Here is a 27,851-nt window from a genome sequence, read left to right on the forward strand (position 1 = left end):
ATAGACCTCCATTGTGAGGTCAAAATCGCAGTAAAACCCGCAGATCAAAAATATATCTGCGGGTTTTACTGCGATTTGATGTGCAGAACCGCTGCAGCAGGAAGTGCGGGGGAGCGGGCGGAAGTGCGTGGGCGGAGTGTGGCTGCCCCCCCGTGCTCCGATCCCGCCCCCCCGTGCTCCGATGCCCCCCACCCCCGTGCTCCGATGCCCCCCCCCCCCGTGCCCTAATCTCCCCCCTTTATACTTACCCGGCGTCCGTCCGGCCGTCTTCTCCCTGGGCGCCGCCATCTTGCAAAATGGCGGGCGCATGCGCAGTGCGCCCACCGAATCTGCCGGCCGGCAGATTCGCTCCAAAGTGCATTTTGATCACTGAGATATAACCTATCTCAGTGATCAAAATAAAAAAATAGTAAATGACACCCCCCCCCCCCACTTTGTCACCCCCATTGGTAGGGACAATAAAAAAATTAAGAATTTTTTTTTTTTTTTTTCACTAAGGTTAGAATAGGGGTAGGGGTAGGGTTAGGGGTAGGGTTAGGGTTAGGGTTAGGGTTAGGGTTAGGGTTAGGGTTAGGGGTAGGGTTAGGGGTAGGGTTAGGGGTAGGGGTAGGGTTAGGGGTAGGGTTAGGGGTAGGGTTAGGGGTAGGGTTAGGGGTAGGGTTAGGGGTAGGGTTAGGGGTAGGGTTAGGGGTAGGGTTAGGGGTAGGGTTAGGGGTAGGGTTAGGGGTAGGGTTAGGGGTAGGGTTAGGGGTAGGGTTAGGGGTAGGGTTAGGGGTAGGGTTAGGGGTAGGGTTAGGGGTAGGGTTAGGGGTAGGGTTAGGGGTAGGGTTAGGGGTAGGGTTAGGGGTAGGGTTAGGGGTAGGGTTAGGGGTAGGGTTAGGGTTAGGGGTAGGGTTAGGGGTAGGGTTAGGGTATTTTCAGCCATTTTAGCCCTAAAAAGCTTCCTAGGAAACACACAGTCTCTGCATAGAAAACTGCATAAAAAAAAGGATAAAAAAACGCATCAAAAAAGGACAAAAAAAGGACCTGCGTTTTCTGCCAAGAGCTGCAGTTTTTTAAAAAAAAACTGTCCTGAAAAAAAAAGGATGGAAATCCTGAACGTGTGAACATACCCTTACCTTAGTTTGCTTTCTAAAATATGTAAAATTATTTTGCTACAACAGAGACTGCCTCATACGGCTATGTCGACAGAAAAATAAACATTTGTGAAACACATTTGGAAAAGCAACAGAGGGGCAGATTTATTAATGAGGTTATGACAGTTTTGTGGAGTAAAAAATAAGTGTAAAATGATGGTGCATACCATATTTGCACCATAATTTAAGACTTCTTTAACTTTCTCTTTTGCGGACGGCACTTTTTTGGAAAAGTGATTGTAGCTTGGGGGTCGTTTACTATAATTTAGGCCAGAAGGTGGCGCTAGGAATAGTGCAAATCTATGCCAGTCATTTCATTTTATGGCGCATGCACAGCAAGTAATGCGCCTGAGTTATGAAGAAGTATGCACAACCAAAGTATGCTGGTCATAATAAATCTCCTCCCAAGTCTCCAAATTACAAATAACCTCATTATTTTTGTATTCTGTCTGCATAAACACTGGTTTGTGACCATTTAAGTGCTCAGAGCCTTCGAGGACATAAGCCTTGATGGTCACTTATGGCCCAACAGCCAATACAATGACTAACAAAACTTTATTTACCCAAAGTAATGTTTTCAGCACCCAAAATAAAATTCAGTTCAGGCCTGGCAAACCACTCAACTATCTGGCACAATACCTGCAGGGAATGAGGGAAAGGAAGTCACGGGACCTATAGTGCTGGCAGAGTACCGATGAAAGACAAAACATCCCCTACAAAAGGGGTATGGAAAGTTCTAGAGCAAGAGAATCAGGTCTAATTTGTGAGGGACAAAGGCTTTTAACTTTTTTGGAGGAGTGGTGGTGGGGAATGGACAAAATCACATCACTTTAGGCTTTAAAATAAAAAAAATTAAAAAAAGTCTTCCCGGGAGCCAGCGCATACATTTACGATTACCTTAGTTGCACGTAGGAAGCCAAGAAGTCTAAATAATACTGATTGAATAGGCTGGTTCTCGTTTTCCAGCTTTACAAGCTCTTCTTCCAGTGCAGCAATGTTTTCAAGAGGTTCCACCTGGGGCAGAGGAAAAAAAAACCAAATATCTTTTTATTCACTCCGATAGGTCATTTAGAGGTGGTTCAATACTGCAATCCCCATGGGTCGCCCTAAAGAAGCGAATGGAATGGAGCAACACTGTACACGCGCTCGGACGCTCCGCTCGTCTCCTAGAGGACCAGAGAGGACAGAGAGCAGTACCGTGGAGAATGGCTGACGTCATCACCTTTCCTGTAGGCGGGTGATGTACCCCATAATCACCCATCCAGGATAAGTAACTTCTAGATTAGTGGGTTCTGCCAGCTGTGAGCAGCTTTGCACCTACTGTCGAAATTTGCCAAACCACTATGCCATCAAGAACAAGGAGGACTGGGGATTATGGGGTTTAGGCTCAACCTCTACATATAATGCAGCTGAGAGGAGCTCAAAAACACAGCAAAAACAGTCACAAACTCACCATGAGATGGTCAGAATGAGCTCACTGACTGTATATTAGTGAACTCATTCTGCAGCCAGCAATAGTAAGAGAGGCTGAAAAAGGCAAACTGTGAGCATTTTTTAATGGTACCCACTTAAACATGTTTTTTTTTTACCAAATAAATGCATTTAAGGGCAATATTAAAAAGTGGACAAAGCCGTTAAGACAACACTGTTAAACACTTAAAAACTGTAGCCTAAATGGTAAATTAAACTGGGAACTAAAAAAACTGCGCAAGACTGGTATACACCCACCGTGAATGATTCACTGGATTTCAGTAACTTCTTAAGGTCCTACAGAGATAAGTCAAGAAGTAAAAATTAAGGCGTGATATTACAGGAGGAGGATGCCGATATACATCATCTTGGCAATATTTTACATTTGGATATGAAGGAGCCAAGGACTCGATTTAGATTCTTGTCAAGTAAAATCATAAAATGTATAGGAAATAGAGGATTTTACTTTTAGAATGAGCAGTGATTCAGGTATTATGTGAGAAGTGACTTATTCTTACTAGAAGGGGGCACGGCGGCAGCACCGGATCACAAATGAAATGCTGAGCCTGGAAAAACAGTGGAAGGGCCCCTGCGCTCCAGCAACATGTGGTACTGGTATTCTGATCCGAAATGGTCACACACTGAGGAGCGATCCTACAGACAGGTCATCATGTGTCAGTCCATTAGGTCTCAGATCGCTGAAGACCCCAAACAAAAGGATTCCCACTAGCGGTTACTATGGGAGGTTACTTCACCGACAAATAAATGAATAAACGGGCACCTGGGTGTTACCAGTGGGGAAGTGGGGTGTCCGAACTCTTCCCTCAGTACCAAGAGGGTCAGACTGAGTCAGTACACAGACAGTTGTTAATATCCAGGAGGAATAACAGAGGAATTGCAGAAGGTAGGGTGATAACCCTAAAATATATCAATTTTAGAGCATCTTAAGGCAAGAATCTCATTAAACAGTCTAATCATGTGTGCTCTTTTTGTGCCTTCAAGTTTCTTTGTGGTGTGAACAGGTTTCTACAGACTTGCTCACTGTGCAAGTAGCCCATGTGTTTTTGGTTCTGTAATTGTTCCCTTGTTTCTACAAGACTGGGGAGTCCACCACTCCTCTGTGGGCCATTTGCACTGAAGCTGTTCCATCTAGCATGTCCACATAGATATTTTCCCTCTGAACCCTGCTTATACAGGTACTATACAGATCAGGTTTTTAAATACATCAGATATGGATTATATACACATTAGACAGGACTGCTCTATTATGGGTATACCTTGGCGATTGGTGGAGCAGCTTAACCCCTTAATCCCATATGACGTACTATCCCGTCGAGGTGACCTGGGACTTAATTCCCAGTGACAGGATAGTACGTCATATGCGATCGGCCGCGCTCACGGGGGGAGTGCGGCCGATCGCGGCCAGGTGTCAGCTGACTATCGCAGCTGACATCCGGCACTATGTGCCAGGAGCGGTCACGGACCGCTCCCGGCACATTAACCCCCGGCACACCGCGATCAAACATGATCGCGGTGTGCCGGCGGTACAGGGAAGCATCGCGCAGGGAGGGGGCTCCCTGCGTGCTTCCCTGAGACGATCGGTACAAGGTGATGTGCTCACCTTGTACCGAACGTCTTCTCCCTGCAGGCCCCGGATCCAAAATGGCCGCGGAGCTGCATCCGGGTCCTGCAGGGAGTACTTCCGGGTCGCCTGCAGGTGCTGGTAAGCCTGCAGCGATGTCAGTGAGAACGCCGATCTTACAGAGTGCTGTGCAAACTGTAAGATCGGTGATCTGTGATGTCCTCCCCCGGGACAAAGTAAAAAAAATAAAAATTTCCACAAGTGTAAAAAAAAAAATAAAAAAATTACTAAATAAATAAATTAAAAAAAAAAAATATTATTCCCATAAATAAATTTCTTTATCTAAAAAAAAAAACAAACAAAACAATAAAAGTACACATATTTAGTATCGCAGCGTCCATAACGACCCAACCTTTAAAACTGTCCCACTTGTTAACCCCTTCAGTGAACACCGTAAGAAAAGAAGAAAAAAAAAAACGAGCCAAAAAACCGCTTTATTATCATACCGCCGAACAAAAAGTGGAATAACACGCGATCAAAAAGACGGATATAAATAACCATGATACCCCTGAAAACGTCATCTTGTCCCGCAAAAAACGAGCCGCCACAAAGCATAATAAGCAAAAAAGTAAAAAAGTTATAGTCCTGAGAATAAAGCGATGCCAAAATAATTATTTTTTCTATGAAATAGCTGTAATCGTATAAAAGCGCCAAAACATAAAAAAAGGATATAAATGAGGTATCGCTGTAATCGTACTGACCCGACGAATAAAAATGCTTCATCCACTTTACGAAACGCGGAACGGTATAAACGCCTCCCCCAAAAGAAATTCATGAATAGCTTGTTTTTGGTCTTTCTGCCTCACAAAAATCGGAATAAAAAGTGATCAAAAACTGTCACGTGTCCAAAAATGTTACCAATAAAAACGTCAACTCGTCCCGCAAAAAACAAGACCTCACATGACTCTGTGGACCAAAATATGGAAAAATTATAGGTCTCAAAATGTGGAGACGCAAAAACTTTTTTTGCTATTAAAAAAAGCGTATTTTAGTGTGTGACGGCTGCCAATCATAAAAATCAGATATAAAAAACGCTATAAAAGTAAATCAAACCCCCCTTCATCACCCCCTTAGTTAGGGAAAAATAAAATAAAAAAAATGTATTTATTTACATTTTCCCATCAGGGCTAGGGCTAGGGTTGGGGCTAGGGTTGGGGCTAGGGTTAGGGTTGGGGCTAAAGTTAGGGTTTGGATTATATTTACGGTTGGGATTAGGGTTGGGATTAGAATTAGGGGTGTGTCAGGGTTAGGGGTGTGGTTAGGGTTACTGTTGGGATTAGGGTTAGGGGGTGTGTTAGGGTTAGGGTTTCAGGTAGAATTGGGGAGTTTCCACTGTTCAGGCACATCAGGGGCTCTCCAAACGCGACATGGCGTCCGATCTCAATTCCAGCCAATTCTGCGTTGAAAAAGTAAAACAGTGCTCCTTCCTTTCCGAACTCTCCGGTGCGCCCAAACAGGGGTTTACCCCAACATATGGGGTATCCGCGTACTCAAGAGAACTTGGACCCCAAAAGTTGTTGTCCAATTTGTCCTGTTATCCTTGGGAAAATAAAAATGTGGGGGGCTAAAAATCATTTTTGTGGGAAAAATAAGATTTTTTTTTATTTTCGCGGCTCTGCGTTGTAAACTGCAGTGAAACACTTGGGGGTTCAAAGTTCTCACAACACATCTAGATAGGTTCCTTGGGAGGTCTAGTTTCCAATATGGGGTCACTTGTGGGGGGTTTCTACTGTTTGGGTACATCAGGGGCTCTGCAAATGCAACGTGATGCCTGCAGACCAATCCATCTAAGTCTGTATTCCAAATGGCGCTCCTTCCCTTCCGAGCTCTGCCATGCGCCCAAACAGTGGTTCCCCCCCACATATGGGGTATCGGCGTACTCAGGACAAATTGGACAACAACTTTTGGGGTCCAATTTATCCTGTTACCCTTGTGAAAATACAAAACTGGGGGCTAAAAAAATCATTTTTGTGAAGAAAAAAAAAAGAATTTTTATTTTCACGGCTCTGCGTTATAAACTGTAGTGAAACACTTGGGGGCTCAAAGCTCTCAAAACACATCTAGGTAAGTTCCTTAGGGGGTCTGCTTTCCAAAATGGTGTCACTTGTGGGGGGTTTCAATGTTTAGGCACATCAGGGGCTTTCCAAACGCAACATGGCGTCCCATCTCAATTCCAGTCAATTTTGCATTGAAAAGTCAAATGGCGCTCCTTTCCTTCCGAGCTCTGCCATGCGCCCAAACAGTGGTTTATCCCCACATGTGGGGTATCAGCGTACACAGGACAAATTGTACAACAACTTTTGGGGTCCATTTTCTGCTGTTACCCTTGGTAAAATAAAACAAATTGGAGCTGAAATAAATTTTGTGTGAAAAAAAGTTAAATATTCATTTTTATTTAAACATTCCAAAAATTCCTGTAAAACACCTGAAGGGTTAATAAACTTCTTGAATGTGGTTTTGAGCACCTTGAGGGGTGCAGTTTTTAAAATGGTGTCACACTTGGGTATTTTCTATCATATAGACCCCTCAAAATGACTTCAAATGAGATGTGGTCCCTAAAAAAAAAAATGGTGTTGTAAAAATGAGAAATTGCTGGTCAACTTTTAACCCTTATTACTCCCTAATAAAAAAAAAATTTGGGTTCCAAAATTGTGCTGATGTAGAGTAGACATGTGGGAAATGTTACTTATTAAGTATTTTGCATGACATCTCTCTGTGTTTTAAGGGTATAAAAATTCAAAGTTGGAAAATTGCGAAATTTTCAAAATTTTCGCCAAATTTCCGTTTTTTTCTCAAATAAACGCAAGTTATATCGAATAAATTTTACCACTACCATGAAGTACAATACGTCACGAGAAAATGTCAGAATCGCCAAGATCCGTTGAAGCGTTCCAGAGTTATAACCTCATAAAGGGACAGTGGTCAGAATTGTAAAAATTGGCCCGGTCATTAACGTGCAAACCACCCACGGGGCTTAAGGGGTTAATATACATTTCTTTGCAAAAAAAAAAAAGTATTAACTAAATACCCTGTATTTTTTTTTTCATTTTTTGATTAGCACTTGCTTATTTACTGTGACTTCTTTACAACAGAGTATTTTTGACCTCGCTGTGCTCTTTTTGTGTCTTCAAGTTTCTTGGTGGTGTGAACAGGTTTCTAGAGACTTGTTCACTGTGCAAGTAGCCCATGTGTTTTTGGTTCTATAATCATGAGAGATGACCGGTTCAATGTTTAATACATGGGGTCTTTTTCTTTGTTTTTCAGGTGTCCAAAAACTCAAAGGTGCGTGCAACAGGACCAACCGATTCCAATCAGCAAGTCACCCAGAGATCTGTTATCACCACTGAAGTCTATAAGAGTTATGAGATGGATGGATGGATGGATGGATGGATGGATGGATGATGGCTGGATGGACGGACAGATTCAAACCCATATTGTGCAGATTACTCAAACCTGTCTAAAAGAGAAACTGACGGTTGCCCATAGCAACTAATCATATAAAAACTGAGATATTAGATAGAAATACAAGAAATAAAAGCAAAATCACCATAAACCTCTTCCATACAGAAAAATCTTATAATTGGGGGCAGCACTCCAAATTCAGATGATCGAGAGAAAAAAAAAATATATATATATTTTTCCATCATCATCTGACTCTGGAGAGCTGCCTCCAATTTGTGGCTATAGATAAATAAACGTATTCAAACCCATAATGTGCAGATTATGTAAACCTAGGGCAACCAATAACCGCGCAGCTTTCATTTTACCAGAGCAGTTGCAAAACTGAAAGCCCAGCTCTGATTAGTTGCCCATAGCAACCAAACATTTTTCTTCAAGGCTTTGAGGCCTAGTATTCTATACACACAATATATTAGTGTATATTACATGTATTATACACGCACATATGTTATTCGAGTCCGTTCCCACATACACCCACCTCCTCTAACTGTGCGAGTCCATGACGTTCCATCAACTTGAGGATCCCCCTGTACCGTTTTGTGTCAACCGTTAAGCCCTGTACCAGAAAAAAAAAAATGGAGGGGTGGGGTAAAAAAAAATATATAGAGATAAAAAAAACGTTAGTTTTAAAACACAGACTAAATGAAATCTGTCTAACAGGAATTATCTCCGACATAATTTAAGTCTCCAACTTCTGGCATGACATTGAGAAGTGGTCTGGTTTTACTTAAAAGCAGCAATTTAAAAATCTAATAGATACATGTCAGCCGGATCAGGCATTATGTAGAAGAGAGGGGAAAAAAATGAAAATGGTACCATCTCCTTCAGCTGATGGAAGTATTGTCTCAGATGCTCCTCCATGGCCTGTGCCTCCGAGTCACTCATTCTGTCAATCACGTAATACAGAAAATAGCCAATACATTCTACAGCGAGAAAAGAAGAGGGGAAAAAAAAAAAAGAGAGAGAGAAAGCGTTCTGGTGAAATTACCGGGACTGTCATGTTATCAAGATTAATTTATAAGAAATCATTTTGGTGTGAGATGTCACCCTGATGAGAGGCTGCAACGGCAACAATGATCACTGAGGCATAGAGATTATGTGGTTTGGGAGCACACATCTAACTGGTGACTGAAAAGAATATTAATTATTTTCAGACCCACTGACAGCTTTTCACCACTAAATTTTCCTCAAAGCTTATTGTTTTTTTTTTTTTCTACCCTCTCCGAAATCATATAAATATTCCCGTCACCCCCAGAGAAGATGCGAGGAGTGACTACAAGTGTAAGACTGCGCGCAGATCAGGTTAATGACCAAAATAAAATTAGTCATTTTGCTATGTCCTAATTTAACCTTAATTTGATCTTGGATTTTAATCTCAGGGATGTAGAATTGTTTTTTCTATAACTCTTAAAAAGAGGCCCAAAAATGGGGCGAAAACGCCGTTTGTTTTTTGCAATTCCATGTATAATCATTTTTAAATACATCTTATACCTCTAGATTTATTCCCGTATAAGCTGGTGTTCATTTATTATTTTTTTTTAGACCAGGGTAAAATTTTAAATATATACACAATCACAACAATATAATATATATACAGGATATAGATATATAGATATAGGATAGATAGATAGATAGATAGATAGATAGATAGATAGATAGATAGATAGATAGATAGATGATAGATAGATAATAGGTAGATGATAGATAATAGATAGATGATAGATAGATAAGTTATATTCTATTTTTGACAATTGGCTATAACCTGACGTTACTATGAAGACCAAAGCTTTTCATTGTTCTATTACTTTTTTTTGTCTTATGTAACCGTTTCGGAGCCATTTTATTACCCTTAAGGCTATGTTTAAACATTCAGGCTTCCCTGCGCTTTGGAAGCAGCTGATACCCCGCTCCGCCCAAAGCGCTGCCCCCTGTTGTACGCGCGGTGATTCCGCATGTGTTCATTGAACACAAAGAATCACCGCATCGTATTCATTGACTGTGTTATTTATCTTTTGGAGACTGAGCGTTTCTGCAAGATAAATAGACATGCTGCGGTCTATAAAGACGCGCCGCATGTCCGGTTACGCAGGGCCGCCGGATGCGGCCCTGCACGCATAGTGGAGACAGGATTTCATAAAATCCAATCCACTATGCTGTACGCAGAGTCCAATCCGCAGCAAATCCTGAAGGATTCCTGACCATAGAAACATAGCCTTAGGGTTTGTGCACAAGTTGCGTTTTTGTCACCTTTTTTTCTGGGAAGTTTTGCCACAAGCAGTATAAAGTGAAAGCTTCCTGAAGTCTCATGAACATGTTGCTTTTTTTTTTCTTGCAGATCTGCAGCAGACTTACTGTAAATCTGCAGGATGTTAATTTTTTTCAGCATTTTTGATGCAGATTTTACCTACGCTGATGAGTGGGGGAAAATCCGCCTTAAAAATTTTTCAAAAAAATCCTTACACATATGCAACAAAAACAAGATTATTTTACAGTGATTTTCCTTCCAACACATCAGGGTTTGCAGCAGAATTTTCTGCTGCAAATCCTGAATGTGTGCTAACACCCTATGGCTGAATGTCTGTATATCACGGTCCAAGTACGGACCAGCCATGTGTCAGGAGACTTGTGGCTAAGCCCATGCATCACGTTCCATACTCAGAAACGTTTTGTAACTAGTGATGAGCGAACGTGCTCGGATAAGGTGTTATCTGAGCATGCTCACACATCTAACATAGTAAGTAGGGGCGCTTGACTTTCTAGGGCTCAGCCATTACACAGTACACAGCAGGGACACGAGATTATCTCAGCACAGGAACATTTTTTTTTTTTTTTAAATGGCATCTAATTGTGGAAATTATTGCTATTCAAAGATCTATTGATTAAAACAATGATTAAAGGGAACCTGTCACCCCGTTTTTTGAGATTGAGCTATAAATACTGTTAAATAGGGCCTGCGCTGTGTGTTCCTATAGTGTATGTAGTGTACCCCGATTCCCCACCTATGCTGAGAAATAACTTACCAAAGTCGCCGTTTTCGCCTGTCAATCAGGCTGGTCAGGTCGGGAGGGCGTGGTGACATCGCTGGTTCTTCCTCAGCTTTACGTTGGTGGCGTAGTGGCGTAGTGGTGAACAAGCAGCGCGCGATCTGCGCTGTCATCCCTTTCGTCGGTGGGGGCGGCCATCTTCCTGGGGCCGCGCGTGCGCAGATCGAGTGCTCTGCTGCACGGGGCTTCAGGAAAATGGCCGCGGGATGCCGTGCGTGCGCATTAGAGATCGCGGCGGCCATTTTCCCAAAGCAGAGTTTGCAGGCCCTATTTAACAGTATTTATAGCTCAATCTCAAAAAACGGGGTGACAGGTTCCCTTTAAAATTAACTTTGTTTTTGAGAAAACCTCTTTAAGTTGTGTGTGTGTATGTATGCGTGATTGATATATATAGATATATACATATAGATGGATATTCATTTATTATTACACATGGTGGCCATAGTATTAACATGAATGCTTAACAAATTCATAAAAAAAAAAATATCAGTGTCTTGTGAATATATATCTATATCTATCTAGCTATCTATCTATCTATATATATATACACACACACACATACTAGCTGAAGAGCCCGGCGTTGCCTGGGCATAGTAATTATCTGTGGTTAGTTATAGCATCTCACTTTTTCCCCCTCACATCTCTCATTTTCCCCCTCACTCCTCTCATTCCCCCCTAACACTTGTCATTTCGACCTCACATCTGTCATTTTCCGATCACTCCACTATTTTCCCTCACTCCTCTCATTTTGCACTCACACCTTTTCATTTTCACCTCACACCTCTCATTTTCACCTCAGTATATACATGTTTGTCATCTCCCTTATATATAGTATACACCTGTATGTCATCTCCTGTATATAGTATATACCTGTATGTCATATTCTATATATAGCATATACCTGTATGTCATCTCCTGTATATACTATATACCTGTACGTCATCTGCTCCTGTATATAGTATATACCTGTGTGTTCTCTCCTCCTGTATATAGTATATACCTGTATGTCATCTCCTCCTGTATATAGTATGTACCTGTATGTCATCTCCTCCTCTATATATTATATACCTGTGTCATCTCTCCTGTATATAGTATATATCTGTGTGTCATCTCCCCTGTATATAGTATATACCTGTATGTCATCTCCTCCTCTATATAGTATATACCTGTATGTCATCTCTCCTGTATATAGTATATATCTGTGTGTCATCTCCCCTGTATATAGTATATACCTGTGTGTCATCTCCTCCTGTATTAGACCTCGTTCACATGTTATTTGCTCAGTATTTTTACCTCAGTATTTGTAAGCTAAATTGGCAGCCTGATAAATCCCCAGCCAACAGGAAGCCCTCCCCCTGGCAGTATACATTAGCTCACACATACACATAATAGACAGGTCATGTGACTGACAGCTGCCGTATTTCCTATATGGTACATTTGTTGCTCTTGTAGTTTGTCTGCTTATTAATCAGATTTTTATTTTTGAAGGATAATACCAGACTTGTGTGTGTTTTAGGGCGAGTTTCGTTTGTCAAGTTGTGTGTTGAGTTGCGTGTGGAGACATGCATGTAGCGACTTTTGTGAGATGAGTTTTGTGTGGCGACATGCGTGTAGCAACTTTTTGTGTGTCGAGTTGCATGTGACAGGTTAGTGTAGCAAGTTGTGTGCAGCAAGTTTTGCGCATGGCGAGCTTTGTGCGTGGCGAGTTTTATGTGTGGTGCCTTTTGAGTATGTGCAAGTTTTGTGTGAGGCAACTTTTGCATGTGTTGCAAATTTTGTGCATGTGGCAATTTTTCCGAATGTGCAAGTTTTGCATGTGGCGAGTTTTCCATGAGGTGAGTTTTGCACTTGTGGCGAGTTTTGCGTGAGCCTAGTTTTTGCATGTGGCGAGTTTTGCACGTGGCGAGTTTTGAGCGCCGACTTTTGTGTTTCGACATGTATGTGGCGAGGTTGGTGTATGTGTGGTGAAATGTGTGCTGAGGGTAATAAGTTTTCAAGCATGTGGTAGTGTGTGGCGCATTTTGTGTGTGTGTTCATATCCCCGTGTGTGGTGAGTATCCCATGTCGGGGCCCCACCTTAGCAACTGTCCGGTATATACTCTTTGGCGCCATCGTTCTCATTCTTTAAGTCCCCCTTGTTCACATCTGGCAGCTGTCAATTTGCCTCCAACACTTTTCCCCATTATGTAGATAGGGGCAAAATTTTTGGTGAATTGGAAAGTGCAGAGTTAAAATTTCACCTCACAACATAGCCAATGACGCTCTCAGGGTCCAGACGTGTGACTGTGCCAAATTTTGTGGCTGTAGCTGTGACGGTGCAGATGACAATCCCGGACATACACACACACACACATTCAGCAATAAATATATATATATATATATATATATATATATATATATATATATATATATATATATATATACACACACATACATACGTACGTATACACTCACAAAACACTGATTTTTTTTTTTATGAATTTGTTAAGCATTCATGTTAATACTATGGCCACCATGTGTAATAATAAATGAATAACAACATAATATTAATGCCTCTAAACATGTTTCCATATGAGATAATCAGGACGCTACGCCAACCCTTTTTTGTAAAAAAGCAGCAATCAGTTTACGGCTGTAATCCCTGGCGCCCGGTCATTACACACGAGAACAGATTTATGGATAAGTTACAATCATAGAAATTGAAACGCTACCAGTCGGTCTTGAAGAATCTTTGCTGTCGGAGCCGTCCTTGTACAAGAGCCCTGTTATCTGTTAAGACAGAATAATCATCTATTGCAGCCAAGTGAAAGGAAAAAAAAAAAGGGAGAAAAATACACAGAAACCCGGGGCCGGCTGGTGACTGAAATTGAATTCTCCAAATAATAAAGCGTCTCTCCGCTGACATATTATTCCATGCCGCATCACAGTAATTTACTCCAGGAGAAAATAAAAACAGATACGGGGACAAAACGCCGCTGCACAAAAGAACAGTATTTTCTGGCAGACGAAACCTTTTAACCCTCTCATGTCCCGGAGCGATGGGAACAGACAGAAGGTCTTTCGGATCAGAGATAAAAGAGTCGGCTGTAACACGAGTTATTTCAGGTACCGGCTGAAACTTTTATGTCTGTATTATAGGGGTATAAAGGGGGGGATTACTGTAAAAACCAAAGGAAAGGGAAAAAATAAATCATTCTCTAATATTTTATTGACCAGTGGTCCTAGCCAGGCAGAGATCTGGGGGTAAAGTGGATCTGCAATACCCAGCCCAAGGGGAACCTGTCCGAGCAGAACCGGACAGCACCCAATGCAGGGAGCCAACGAGCCCCCCTTACATGACCCTAAAAAAAAAAAAAAAAAAAAAAAAAAAATCAACATTCCTTTGGGCATCCATTATCGCCTCGGACTCCCCCATGCATGCTCAGTTTCGGCGAGCGTGCATGTGTTCTCAATTTGGAAAGAGGAATAGGCCCCTGGCAGGTAACTCTAGAGAAGGCTTAATAGGTGTATTCCCATCTCCAAGATCCTATCCCATCATGGATTAGGTGTAGTAATAATATTAACAAATGTAGTATAGTTCTTCTGATTAGCTGTATCACTTAATCCATGTACGGGGCATTGTAGTAGTTTAGGTATCCATGGTTACGACCACTAACAACTGTCACTATTAGTGGTCGTAACCATGGATAGCTAAGCTACCGCAATGCCCTGCACATTGGTCAAGAGACATAGCGAATCAGAAGAACTAGACTACATTTCTAATTGGAGGTATTTGCTAATAATATTATTACTACACCTACTACATATTGGGATAGAATCTTGGAGATGGGAATGCCCCTTTAACGCCAGTGAAAAAAAGGATTGAGCATATTGAAAGTGAACATGCCCAGTCCTTTTTACCCCTCATGTGCTGCCCTCAAATGTTTGATTGCCACCCATCCTTCCAAAATAGTGTTCTGCCAACAATAATAATCTTATCTGTACATCCACCTTTCACCTTTATAGATTAAAGGGGTCCTCCACCTTTGGGGACAATAGTTTCTTCTGCTACGACGCAGCACAAGACCAGTAAATGCAAGTCACATGTGACCCCTAGCGTGCAGCAACAAAAAATCCAACTGGTTTCGACTTTTTGCCACTGGTTTGTCATTGCGGCGTGGCAATACAATCCCCTTTACCTGAATTGTACCGCCATGTAGAGGGATTTTTTATTTTTTGACCGTCATCAGCTTTAGTCAGCAGGAAAAAGACAGATAACAGCCACAAACTCCATCAAAATGAGCTCACTGACAAGATTCTCAGTTAACTCATTCTGCAGCCAGAAAAAGTAAATGTTCTTTTTTATGAAACCCAATTGCAAAAATGTTTCTTGTTAGCCCAAAACACATGCACTTATAGAAAAAAAAATCCCCAAAAATGTGTTTATATAATTTGATGATTTTTTCCCCCCAATTCTTACAGGGACCTTATGACACAAACCTTCCTGGACAAAATCCTGAAAGTTTCTTAAAGTGCCCACGTCCATTTTTCATCATCTCCCATATCAAGAAATCATAAGCCATATAGTTAAAAAAAAAATGTGACTCCCTTTTTGTAAAAACAGCGCCACAGCTGTCCAGTGGTTTTGTCCGAGTACTGCAGCTTAAAACTTTATTCATTAGAATACGACGGAGCTTAAGATATAACAGAAATGGTAAAGCCAAGCCTCTTAAAGAGACAGCATCCTCCTGACTAAGCAGATGGAAAGTTTAATGGCTAAATACACATCCTGCATTTATGCACAACCACAATATCTGATCAGAGCAGAAAAAAAAAAAAAAAAAAAAAAAAATTATATATATATATATATATATATATATATATATATATATATATATATATATATATATATATATATATATATATATACACACACACACACATTTATTATGTGCTGGGACCTACTCATTCATGATATTCATATAAATCCACAAATGTGGCAACATTACAATAAAATGAAAAATAAATAAAATAAATAAAAATTCCAAACATCTACCCCCACTAATCAAAATTAATGATCCATAGAAAAAGAAAATAAATAAAGTGGAAGATTTTAGAATATGAACAAGCAGAGAAAAAGTCGAGCGCACGTACCTTGGCCAACGTTTCCACATCTTTGTACCTGTAGGTGGCAGCAAAGGACAAGAGATGTAACTAGCGCCATAGCCCCAGCACAACGCTCCCCGGCGGCCCCGGCTGCAGGAACGTTATCACACATTTACCCTCTCGCTTGGTATTTGATGCGCATATAAATATGCAGAATGTTATTATAGGAGATACCAGTGCAGCCGTCACCCGCACAAACCTGGTCATATAAATTGCTAGGACACGTCATAACTGTCCGATCAGTGGGGGTCCTACTGATGTAACCGTTGCCTCCCGCCAAGAAAGTTTCAGGACCATTACTCCACTATGCAGCATCTAAGACCACTGACTAGAAAGGCTGTCTATGCGGCCGATCAAAGCAAACTTCCACGATTAGATATTGATGACCTATCATTCGAATAAGTCAGTGAGTAGCAGATGGTTGGGGGTCTCGCTCCGTACTTCCCCCCAAATCAGCAGTTTGAGTCTCACTTAAGTATTGAGCTGACAGTGCCGTGTACTGTATACTACTTATTAATGCTGGAGATCATTCTTAAAAAAAGACATTGGCTGGATGGATGGGATCGTTGTGTTGCTACAGAAGAAGTTTGGAGCCAATCAGATGCCTCCCTGAGGGTACTGTATGGTGGGTAAGTACCTGTGCTTTCTATCAATGAAGGCACCAAGAAATAAGTAATGTTGAATCTTAATGCAGCAGACAGAAGACCAGTCATGCTTACTTTCCCTCGAAATTGGAAAGTGTCCAGCAGAAAACACAGGACCTGGGGACACAAAGATGGCAGCAGGTGCTCTGGACTGATGAGTCAAAAGGTGAACTATTTGGCTATAACAGGAGGCAGACTGTGCTTTGAAGGACTACACAGCGGCACAATAATGAGGATCTGCAGGCATCAGTGAAGCATGGTGGAGGGTCCTGCAGGCATCAGTGAAGCATGGTGGAGGGTCCTGCAGGCAGCAGTGAAGCATGGTGGAGGGTCCTGCAGGCAGCAGTGAAGCATGGTGGAGGGTTCTGTAAAATTGGGGATACATTTCACCAGAATTGAGGACTCGGTCAGGATTAATGGTGTCCTTGTTGTTGAGAAATACAGGCAGATACTTATCCATCAAGTAATACCATCAGGGAGGCATCTGATCGACTTCAAATTTATTCTGCTGCCATGCAACGCCTCCAAAGATACAGCCAATGTCATTACAAACCATCATCAGCGTAAAGCAGAACAAAGTCCTGGAAGTGATGATCCGGCCATAAAGATCCCCGATATCATTGTCTGTCTGGGATTACATGAAGAGGCAGAAGGATTTGCACAAGCGACATGCACAGAAGATCTGGGGTTAGTTCTCCGAGATGTTTGGAAAAACCTCCCTGCAGAGATTCTTCTAAAACTAAAGTGATAAATACTGAAAAGAAGTGACGGCGGTCACCAGATATGGAGGGGATTTACATTTCTCCTTTTTTCATTGTTTGTCTTTTTTGGATCAAAATATGAAAACATTTCTATTTTTGAAAGGAATCTTATTTTGCAAAATTTTTACCACATCTGCCTAAAACTTTTGCACAGTGCTGTATATCAACGGTGATTTTTTTTTTTATATTTCACCTCAACGCTCAGACACACGTGACAGGGACGTACAAGTGACAGACGTTCTCTGTAAAAACATTAGGTATAAATGGCCGTGATTAAAAGTTGCAGTTTCAGCTCATTTCTAAGATTCGCCCTTGTTAAAAAAAAAAAAGGAAGAGATAATTATTCCCCTCCGATTGTGAGCGCGGCTTGATGTGATGTGCTGTGAAGACGGCAGCATGAGAATTTACTGTAGCGGTTACCAAACTGATGGCAATCTGTCAGCGAGCAGTGAAAACGTCCCGCCGGAGCCCACCCACTTTATGAAGGATGTTGGCAGTTTGTCAGGGCTCCTAATCACATCCATCCATTCTCCATTATCGGGAGCCTTCCCCGGGATTAACATACCAATGAGCGAGCGCAGAATACACAGCAGAGCGCTCGCTCGTTATCTCCGCGGACGCACTAATAAAGGGGAGAAACAATTACAGAGTAGTGCGTCTGCGCATGTAGCAGAGCCGAGTTTGCTCTATGGTGCGATGAATGACAAAAAAACAGGACAACAGGGAAAATCCTATCATGGCTAATCCAGAGTTTCCTAATACTCCACTATGCTAAGCTGATGGAGAAAAAAATGGCACGATGTAAAGGCTGGTGGCGCGAAGACACCGCGAAATGTATAGAAAAAGTGATGAAGAACCGTCATCTATCAATCTTAAAGGGTTTCTCTTTTCAGAAAATATTGGTCCCCGGGTGCAAGCAAACATTGCCGCTACTCCCGGCGTCCGATATTGGTCTGACATCACCGTCTATAGCCAACCAGTGAGCTCCGAGCAGGACGTCCCGTCTACACCAGCAGAGCCCGCCAACTGCCCGCCGCGGCTGTCCATGTGACGTCAGCAGCACAATGGTTAACAGCAGCACTCACTGTACTGGACCAGATAAGGGAGATTAATGGAAATGCTTTTAAAGTTTGCTTTTTTTTTTTTTTTTTTTTTTATGTCCCGAAAAGAGACCACCCCTTTAAGAGCTCGCTCTGGAATACCCCGCATGTTTTAGACATTATATTGGCGGCACACTGATATATTGGAAGTGTGGGACTTGTGGTGGGCAGGACAGCTTACAACCAACTCAAAAGACTATGTTCATTCACATGGTCACTGCTGTTTCAACAAAAACTGCGTAAGACAACAGTACAAGCAAATATAAGAAACCTTGCAATATATCTAGTCAGAGACATCAGTCCCCCCTCCACAACCCCCCCCCCCCCCCCCCCCTCAAAAAAAACACCAGTCTACTTGGTCAAAAGCAAGGACTCCCAACTTACTGAGGGATCGGATGACAGCTACCTATTTGAGTCTATGTAGAAAGCAAAGGGCGGAGAAAGGTGGGGAGAGGTGGCAGGCAGAGAAAGGTGGGGAGGAAGGTGGGGGGGAGGAGGAAGGCAGAGGATGGGGCGGAGGAAGGTGGGGAGAGGCAGCAGGCAGAGGATGGGGCGGAGAAAAGTGGGGAGAGGCGACAGGTAGAGGGTGAAGCGGAGGAAGGTGGGGAGAAGCGGCAGGTAGAGGATGGGGCGGAGAAAAGTGGGGAGAGGCGGCAGGTAGAGGATGGGGCGGAGAAAGGTGGGGAGAGGCGGCAGGCAGAGGAAAGTGGGGGAGGAAGGTGGGGAGAGGCAGCAGGCAGAGGATGGGGTGGAGGAAGGTGGGGAGAGGCAGCAGGCAGAGGATGGGGCGGAGAAAAGTGGGGAGAGGCGGCAGGTAGAGGATGAGGCGGAGGAAGTTGGGATGAGGCTGCAGGTAGAGGATGGGGCAGAGGAAGGGGGAGGAGGCAGAGGAGGGGACGTGGGAGGCAGAACGAAGTAGGAGGACAGGAGGAGGATGGGAGGACAAAAGACCATTGCTGCTGCTTTCTAGTGTTTGCCTCGTCCTCCGAGCAGGATTCACAGCTACACTGCTCAGGGCTGCCATATAATGTCCTTCATGCTGATGTGGCTTGTGAACATGAGCTACATAGAGAAAGGAGAGCAGGAGTTCCTCATGTCTCTGTGTAAGGGAGGCACGATCGCAAGTCTCCAAGAGTCTTAGATGTGGGACCATGTATCCATCTATGGCATATCTTTTGGACTAACCTTTTTATGGGCAACTGAAGCAGAAGGGTGAGATAAGGAATTTAAAGTAAGACATATTTCTTAATATAGGATTTCTCACTTACTTTAAAAACGAAGCACCCAGGGCAACCACCAAACTTCGGTCCTTTGGAATTGTTATAGGAGAGGAAGATACTGAAATGAAGACATTCCAATACAACATATTACATGTATATCAGCTGATTATTATTTTTTTTATTATTAACCCAGTCATGCCAAGGCCAAACTTTTTCCTTCCCCCCCTCATGTTTCAGTAGCTTTAACGGTTTCTCTCTACACAGTCACTGGTGCATCCATATATATAAGGCCATGATTTATGCAGGATAAATTACATTATTTTTTGGAGCTGATTGGAGGGTCATGCGATTTGCCCCATGGTGTTTTTGCCTTCCAGCTCAACAATTTGGGTTATAGGGTCAACTCTATGGACTTCTGTATACCTTCAACCTAAAAAACTATGAAAATGTAGGAAATACGATCTCTCATCTTCCACACTAAACATAGCTTTTATTACTGTTAAATAGTACCCAAGTTTTTTCTGCTTTTTCTTGTTGGGCGGGATAGAGGTGGGAGGCATTTAATTTTTTTAAAAAACATTTTCCTTTAGGCTATGTAATATATTTATATACATTTCTGTTACGTCTCAAGAGTTATGAATATAAAGATCTGACATTAATTGGAATATATATGAAATCATCCTGCCCAGTTATGAAGCAACACTGATTGTGAATCAATTTCTCCTGCTGTTGTGCAAATGGAACAGACAGCAGGTAGAAATGATAGGCAATTAGCAAGGCAACCCCTATAGAGGAGTGGTTCTGGAGGAGGGGGGGGGGGGGGTACAGACCATTTCTTTGTTCTTATATTTTTTGGCTTTTGTTTTGGTAACTCTTGCATTTCGTCATTGCTCTCACCCCTAGAGGTACCGGACAGTACCATGAGGCGATATATACAACCCACAGAAATAGCTCAGGTAGGGCAGCTCATCCAGGATGGCACATCAATGTGAGATTTCGTACGCTGTCAGCGTAGTGTCCAGGGAGTGAAGCAGATACCAGGGAAAAGGCCAGTACTCCAGGAGATGTGGAGGGGGCCAAAGGAGGGCAAGAACCCAGCAGCAGGACCGCTACCTCCTCCTTTGTGCAAGGAGGAACAGGAGGAGCAGTAGCAGAGCCCTGCAAAATGACCTTCAGCAGGTCACTAACAGCAACGTGTCTGCGCAAACTGTCAGAAACAGACTCCATGAGAGTGGTATGCCGGCCCGAAGTCCACAATGGGTGTAGGTGTTGGGCGATTGTCAGATTCAACATTGATGTCCTGTTCTCTTCACATATAAAAGCAGGTTCACACTAAGCACGTTACAGACGTGACAGTCTGAAGACGCCATGGAGAATGTTCTGCTGCCTACAACAACCTCCACCACGACCTGTTAGGCAGTGGCTCATGTGCTATGCCAGAGGTAGCCTGACTGCCATTAGGTAACTGGATGAGATCCTCAGTCCCATTGTGAGACCACATACATGTTCACTGGGCCCTGGGTTTCTTCTGATGCATGCATCGCGGCTGAATGTGTCAGCAGTTTCTGCATGATGAAGGCATTGATGCTATGGACTGGCCTGTTCATTCTCCAGACCTGAATCTAATCGAGCACATCTGGCACATCATGTTTTGTTCCATCCACCGTCACGTTGCACACCAGACTGCCAATGAGTTGACTGATGCTTTATTTTAGGTCTGGCAGAATATCCATCAGGAGAACATTGTCGTCTCATCAGGAGCATGCCCAGACATTGTAGGGACGTCACACAGGCACGTGGAGGCCACACACACTACTGAGCATCATTTCCTTGTCATGAGGCATTTCCACTGAAGTTGGATCAGCCTGTAATTTGATTTTTCACTTTGATTTTGAGCATCATTCCAGATCCAGACCTCCATGGGATATTAATTTGGATTTATATTGACCATTTTTATGTTTTATTGTTTTCAATGCATTCCACTATGTAATGAATAAAAATTTGCAACTGGAATATTTCATTTGTTTGAGCAGTGTATATAATTGTATCTTTTTTCTAATCTTCTACTGATATTGGGGGCCCCTTACAAGATAACAGGCCTATGCCATGACATAAATGAATATAACCAGTTTTATTCCACACAAACATGGCCAATTAGGCAGGACATACACGTGTACTTACAAAACGAGTACACGCTTGTTAGATTCCCAGTGTAGAGTCCACGTCTGACTGCTGAAAGACACACATTTTGAAGATCTTCCAGACATTCTTTATCCTAAAAGAAATCAATAGTTAGAGTCAGATTTACTATGTCAGACTGTTTCATTTGACAGTATTAAAAAAAATATATCTTGTTTGCTGCTTCTAGGCTTAGTAAATCCGTCTAAAGTTGTTCCCAACAACCTTCTCTATAAACCTCAAAAAATTTTACCAAGCATTGCAGAAAAAAAGAAAAAATTTGCAACGCAGATCACACCAAAAGTTGGTTGAAGCTGATTAAATAAGAACCCATGTGTTTTAATCTGTAGAAAAAAAAAAAAAAAAAAGGGAATGCCACTCTGGTTTTTGCCATCTCATCTGAGAGCAGCATGATGCAGTGGCAGAGACCCTGATTTCAGAAATGTGTCACTTACTGGGCTGCTTGCTACAGTTTTGATAAAATCCCAATGTGGTCTGCTGCAGATCTAGCAGTTCTTTGAATGCTGAGCTGTGTATAACCCCGCCCACACCACTGATTGGCTGCTTTCTGTGTACACTGTGCAAAAATCTGCCAATCGGTAGTAGGGGCGTGGTTGGACTACCTGGCAGCAGGATTACTAGTCCTCTAGTGATAATGTCCTGCTAATAAACCTGTGATTTGATCAACACTAGAGCAAGTATGGAATCAGGGGTTCTTTCTCTACATTATGCCGCTCTAGGAGCCAATACCTGTTGACAGATCCTTTTTAAAGGATAACGCAAGGTCATTTCAGTGGTTTTCTTGTTCTTTAGAACAGATTGCATTATCAAATTTGGGGTTTTTCAGTTTGGATCGGTTTACACCCAGGATACAAGGGACCATCCTCTACTTCTAGAGGGAAGAAGATTTCACGGTTACAGGTGGAAAATCTTCACTGGAAGTGCACAGAGACTACAGAAAAAGTCTGCTACACCACGTCAGGATGGTTGATTAATCCTACAAGGAGGACCTGAACGTTTTACTAGGAAAAATCTAAGTTATAGGTACTAGATTTCTGGAGATGGGGCGCTGATTCGAAGATTTAGTCCGTCTGCCATGTTTAAATTTGGGAAGGAAAATTTACCTTAATATGAGGTAATGAGAATCTGCCTCGTAGGCTTAAATTGGTCATTATCTGATTCACCAGAGTAGGATTATAGGTTGGACGTAGACGGTCCTGTGTCTTAATCAACTACATAACGAAGAAACAGACAATACCTGCAGAATAGCATGGCCAGAGTTCGCCTCGGAGAAAATCCAAGAGATGCATTTAGGTAAAAAGTCTATTTCCACATCAACCCCCATGGACTTCATAATTTTCATCATATCAATTAAGCCTTGAGAAGAAAATGTGAGATAATGTTGGAGTGTTAGGATTCGAGATCACCAAGCTGAAGATCGAGCCTAAATATTCCGTTGTTTCTCTTTTGCTCCCGAGATTTGGCCTCCTCTTTCCTTGTTTATAATTCAGTCTTTTTAGCCAAGTGGGCGTGATCCTTAACATTTCTTCAACGGCATCTTCGTGATGATCACACCTAGTTGGCTAACTAGACTAGACTGGTATTCAGGAAACACAAAAAGTGCCGTATCTCATGAACGGAGGTGCGCAAAAACAAAAGAAAAACAACGGCGGATTCAGGAGAACAGCGGAATTTACACCAGGTTAAAAAAATAAAAATAAATAATAATAATAATAATAACTACTACATATTTAGGTTACGTGACAGCTCTATCTTAAAGTCCTTCAAAACTCCTATAAGTCAGAATGCCTTTATTTGACAGTAATAACTTTTTTCCAGAAAGTATATGTGAACATAAAGAAATCGTTAAACAAAAAAAATTATTATTTTTTTTTTATAACCATTTAAAAGTATCTGAAAGCTTTAAAAAAAAAAAAAAAAAAAAAAACATTTAAAAAAAATGGGAAAAATATACTAAAGCAGCGCAGACCGTCCCTGTAAAATAGGAGATGGAAATAGACGTAGCGTATCAGTCAGCTGAAGCATTAACTGCCGAGCTGGAGGGCCGGCCGTGCGATCTATAATATTTACAAGATTTTGCTTTCATTCCATTACGCACAGTTATCTTCCTTATGTCAAAAGTTCTACAGGTATTGACATCTCGCTAGTACAAGAGAACTTAGCAGAAAGCTGCGGGCTTGTGCTCCGTCACAGCATATGCCAATGACTCCCCCCCCCCCCCACACACACACTACTCGCCTTGTAAATTTGGTACTTTTTTTTTTTTTTCCTTTCCTTAAATGCAAACTTTGAAAAGTCCCCCTGCTCTGCCCTGGAGTGCCACCTATGGAAAAGTGACACTTCCATGAATATTTTATGCAGTGCACAATGGTGCAAGTAATATGATGTGAATTCCCTTTGAGCACTTAAAAATACATGCAGGCAAGTCACACTAAATTAAAGTCGCATCAGCTGCTCAACTTTGCCTTAAACAAAACGCCTTATTTAAGTCTGAGATGTGAAAAAAAAAAATATATAAATAAATTAAAAATTAAAAAAAAATTAAAAAAAACAGAAAGCATTAATGATGGCACTTTGACTGCAAGAATCATGTGTGCCCAGAGATAACAGCCACTTAGTTTGAGCCAAGGTGTTGAGGTTTCTTTTTTTTTTTTTCTTTTTTCATCCCTTCCTGATGTCTCTCTCGTAAGCAATAATACAGTGGCAAGAATCAGATTAACACTGGATGTAGTAATACACTGAGGAATCCGGAAATCTGCAAACCATCAGGGTGGTTTTGTAGTTGGCGTTACCATAAGTAAGCCACAGTAATGCCACAGCCCCCACCCACCCCCCCAAAAAAAAAAAAAAACACGAGGAATTATGGTCAACACTTGGCATTTTTGCAGGATTTTTTCCCCATGTGCAGCAAAAAAATAAAAAAAATTGCGTTTGACAATAACCGCAAAGAAAATGAGATTTCAAAAATGAAATTGAAACGTAAAAGGTTTTTCTTAAATAATGGACATTGTTTTTAAATCTGCTGCATGTCTATACTTTCAGCATTTTTTACCCAATTTTCTAAGAAATGTGAGCGAAAAAAAATAAAAATAAAAAACCGCAGCAAAAAAAAAAAAAAAAAAAATGCACATATTTTACGCAGTTTTTTTGCCACCACTCTGGTTTTTAGGGCAGGAAAAAAAAGAGAAAAAAAAAAGAACTGTTGGAATATACACTTATTGCTTTGGATTTGGCCTTGGATAAGCCCCAGAATAACACTTTGCGGTGAAGTTGATGACAAAATCTCAAATCCAAAATCCGTAACGTGTATAAAAAAAAATGTTATGTTGAAGAACGTGTTTCTGTAGATTAAAAAAAAATATACAGTATATATTGCACAAATTTGACATGTATAAAAATTCTTGGCGAAAAATTTCTGCAGTGCACTAGAGATGTATCTATAGATATATCCATCTGGATAATAAAAACAGGTACAATTCTGCACAATTATGGGTGATGCATATATTAAGATTATAACGTATAAATATTTTTGCTCCAAACCAGCAATATACCACCATACTATAGATGTCTACTTGAAAAAAATCACAATGCCAAGAAACTGTAAATATCAGGAAGAATCATGTAGATCGAGCGCCAGACACAGATTGGGCGCCAGGCATCAACTGGCGGACCTCATTCAAATATTGTGAACAAAGTGTAGTTGTGGTACTTCTACGCTCATAAAAGCTGTGCACACAGTACAAAGCCAGTAAATATTAAAAGGAGGGTCATCCATAGACCCTACAAGATAACTGGAGGGCCTCATTCAAATATTGAAGATTAAAAACACTATGTGCTGCTGTCATCTGGTGGTGTGGAAAAGTTGGTTAACCCAGGTTTTGCTCATTTTTATCACAGTGGGATTATCAGCACTTTCTGTTGACAGGCAAAAGCTCCTTGGTCACAAAATCGCCCCCTGGAAGCACTAAAATCTCGCTCAGACAACACGCTTGCAGCAGGGCAGCACAACACCCCCAAGACATAGAAGGACAGATTAAGCCAGGATTCCAATTTGAGACCCAATAGTTGAAAGTCGCAGACTACACTGGTTTTGTCGGCCAAGTATCACTTTACCATCTTTACAAACTTTCCCTCCTTAAAAATACCCAATCATCAGGGACTAGACGCTCGAGGGCATCATGAAATTGGACCAGACCTTTGACTATGTACACCTGACTATGCTCCCCTGACTATGCTGTACATGGTGTGTGTCTCCTTCGCCTATCCTCTTTGAAAGCTTGCCCCCTGCGGCTAGCGACTGATGGGAATTTTCTCAACATATTTTCCATGACATTCTGGATAGCACAATTTTTGTAGAACTTTCCGCATCAGGAAGGAGAGATGCATGGTTCTCCTTGTAGCGTGGGTCCAGTAGGGTGACCAACCAGTACTCTTTTGCCCAAGATGAATATAATGTGAGGGTCAAGGGAATTGCAGCGGTACATAACATATTTATTAATGACCTTGTAGGGGGCATTCAGAGTAGAATTTCAATATTTGCAGATGACACTAAACTCTGCAGGGTAATCAATACAGAGGAGGACAATTTTATATTACAGGATGATTTATGTAAACTAGAAGCTTGGGCTGATAAATGGCAAATGAGCTTTAATGGGGATAAATGTAAGGTCATGCACTTGGGTAGAAGTAATAAGATGTATAATTATGTGCTTAATTCTAAAACTCTGGGCAAAACCATCAATGAAAAAGACCTGGGTGTATGGGTGGATGACAAACTTAAATTCAGTGGCCAGTGTCAGGCAGCTGCTACAAAGGCAAATAAAATAATGGGATGCATTAAAAGAGGCATAGATGCTCATGAGGAGAATATAATTTTACCTCTATACAAGTCACTAGTTCGACCACACTTAGAATACTGTGCACAGTTCTGGTCTCCGGTGTATAAGAAAGACATAGCTGAACTGGAGCGGGTGCAGAGAAGAGCGACCAAGGTTATTAGAGGACTGGGGGGTCTGCAATACCAAGATAGGTTATTACACTTGGGGCTATTTAGTTTGAAAAAACGAAGACTAAGGGGTGATCTTATTTTAATGTATAAATATATGAGGGGACAGTACAAAGACCTTTCTGATGATCTTTTTAATCATAGACCTGAAACAGGGACAAGGGGGCATCCTCTGCGGTTGGAGGAAAAAAGGTTTAAGCATAATAACAGACGCGGATTCTTTACTGTAAGAGCAGTGAGACTATGGAACTCTCTGCCGTATGATGTTGTAATGAGTGATTCATTACTTAAATTTAAGAGGGGACTGGATACCTTTCTGGAAAAGTATAATGTTACAGGGTATATACACTAGATTCCTTGATAGGGCGTTGATCCAGGGAACTAGTCTGATTGCCGTATGTGGAGTCGGGAAGGAATTTTTTTCCCCAATGTGGAGCTTACTCTTTGCACATGGGGTTTTTTTGCCTTCCTCTGGATCAACATGTTAGGTTAGGCTATGGGTTGAACTAGATGGACATATAGTCTTCCTTCAACCTTAATAACTATGTAACTATAAAGTCGGCCATTTGCAGCCAACACTTCTGTCTCCACCTTGACATTGAACCTCTATTTCCTCCCTCTCTTCCTCCTCATTCCTCTCATTAGCCCATCCACGTAGGAGAGATGTAACGAAACTCATGTAGATACTAGCATCTTCTGCGCTAGCAACCAGCTCCAGTTCCTCTTCAGCATCCACCTCATTGTTACCCAATCCACGCTGAGCAGATGGGATTAGACTGGCCTAGGTATTGTCTACCCGTTTCATGTTTTCCTCCATCTCTGCATTCAAAGTTTCATGTTTAAATGTGATCAGCCTAGGCACAGAAGTGGGACTGTTGCATTGACTATGGTGTCATCACCACTCATCTTGATGGGAGTCTTTAAAGTCTTGGAGAAATGCACAAATGTTAGACATCCATGCCCACTCTTCAGTTATTTGTGGAGGATGACCAGACTATTGATGGGCGTGTTGGAGCTGGTATTCCA

At 41.8% G+C, this 27,851-nt stretch overlaps 1 protein-coding gene across 1 annotated transcript in view; it reads right to left on the reverse strand.

The window, feature by feature from the left end:
• Window positions 1-27,851, reverse strand: part of LRPPRC (leucine rich pentatricopeptide repeat containing) — a 179,083-nt gene that overhangs the window by 108,572 nt on the left and 42,660 nt on the right. Inside the window, exons 12-20 of the mRNA XM_069768609.1 lie at window positions 23,058-23,176; window positions 21,803-21,896; window positions 19,670-19,739; window positions 15,885-15,912; window positions 13,463-13,520; window positions 8,524-8,630; window positions 8,186-8,263; window positions 2,865-2,903; window positions 2,034-2,150 (exon numbers count right to left, since the gene is read on the reverse strand). Coding sequence (XP_069624710.1) covers window positions 2,034-2,150; window positions 2,865-2,903; window positions 8,186-8,263; window positions 8,524-8,630; window positions 13,463-13,520; window positions 15,885-15,912; window positions 19,670-19,739; window positions 21,803-21,896; window positions 23,058-23,176 — 710 coding nt within the window. The remainder of the gene's footprint in view (window positions 1-2,033; window positions 2,151-2,864; window positions 2,904-8,185; window positions 8,264-8,523; window positions 8,631-13,462; window positions 13,521-15,884; window positions 15,913-19,669; window positions 19,740-21,802; window positions 21,897-23,057; window positions 23,177-27,851) is intronic.

The sequence above is a fragment of the Ranitomeya imitator genome, chromosome 5 (assembly GCF_032444005.1).
Source record: "Ranitomeya imitator isolate aRanImi1 chromosome 5, aRanImi1.pri, whole genome shotgun sequence".
Taxonomy (NCBI): Eukaryota; Metazoa; Chordata; class Amphibia; order Anura; family Dendrobatidae; genus Ranitomeya; species Ranitomeya imitator.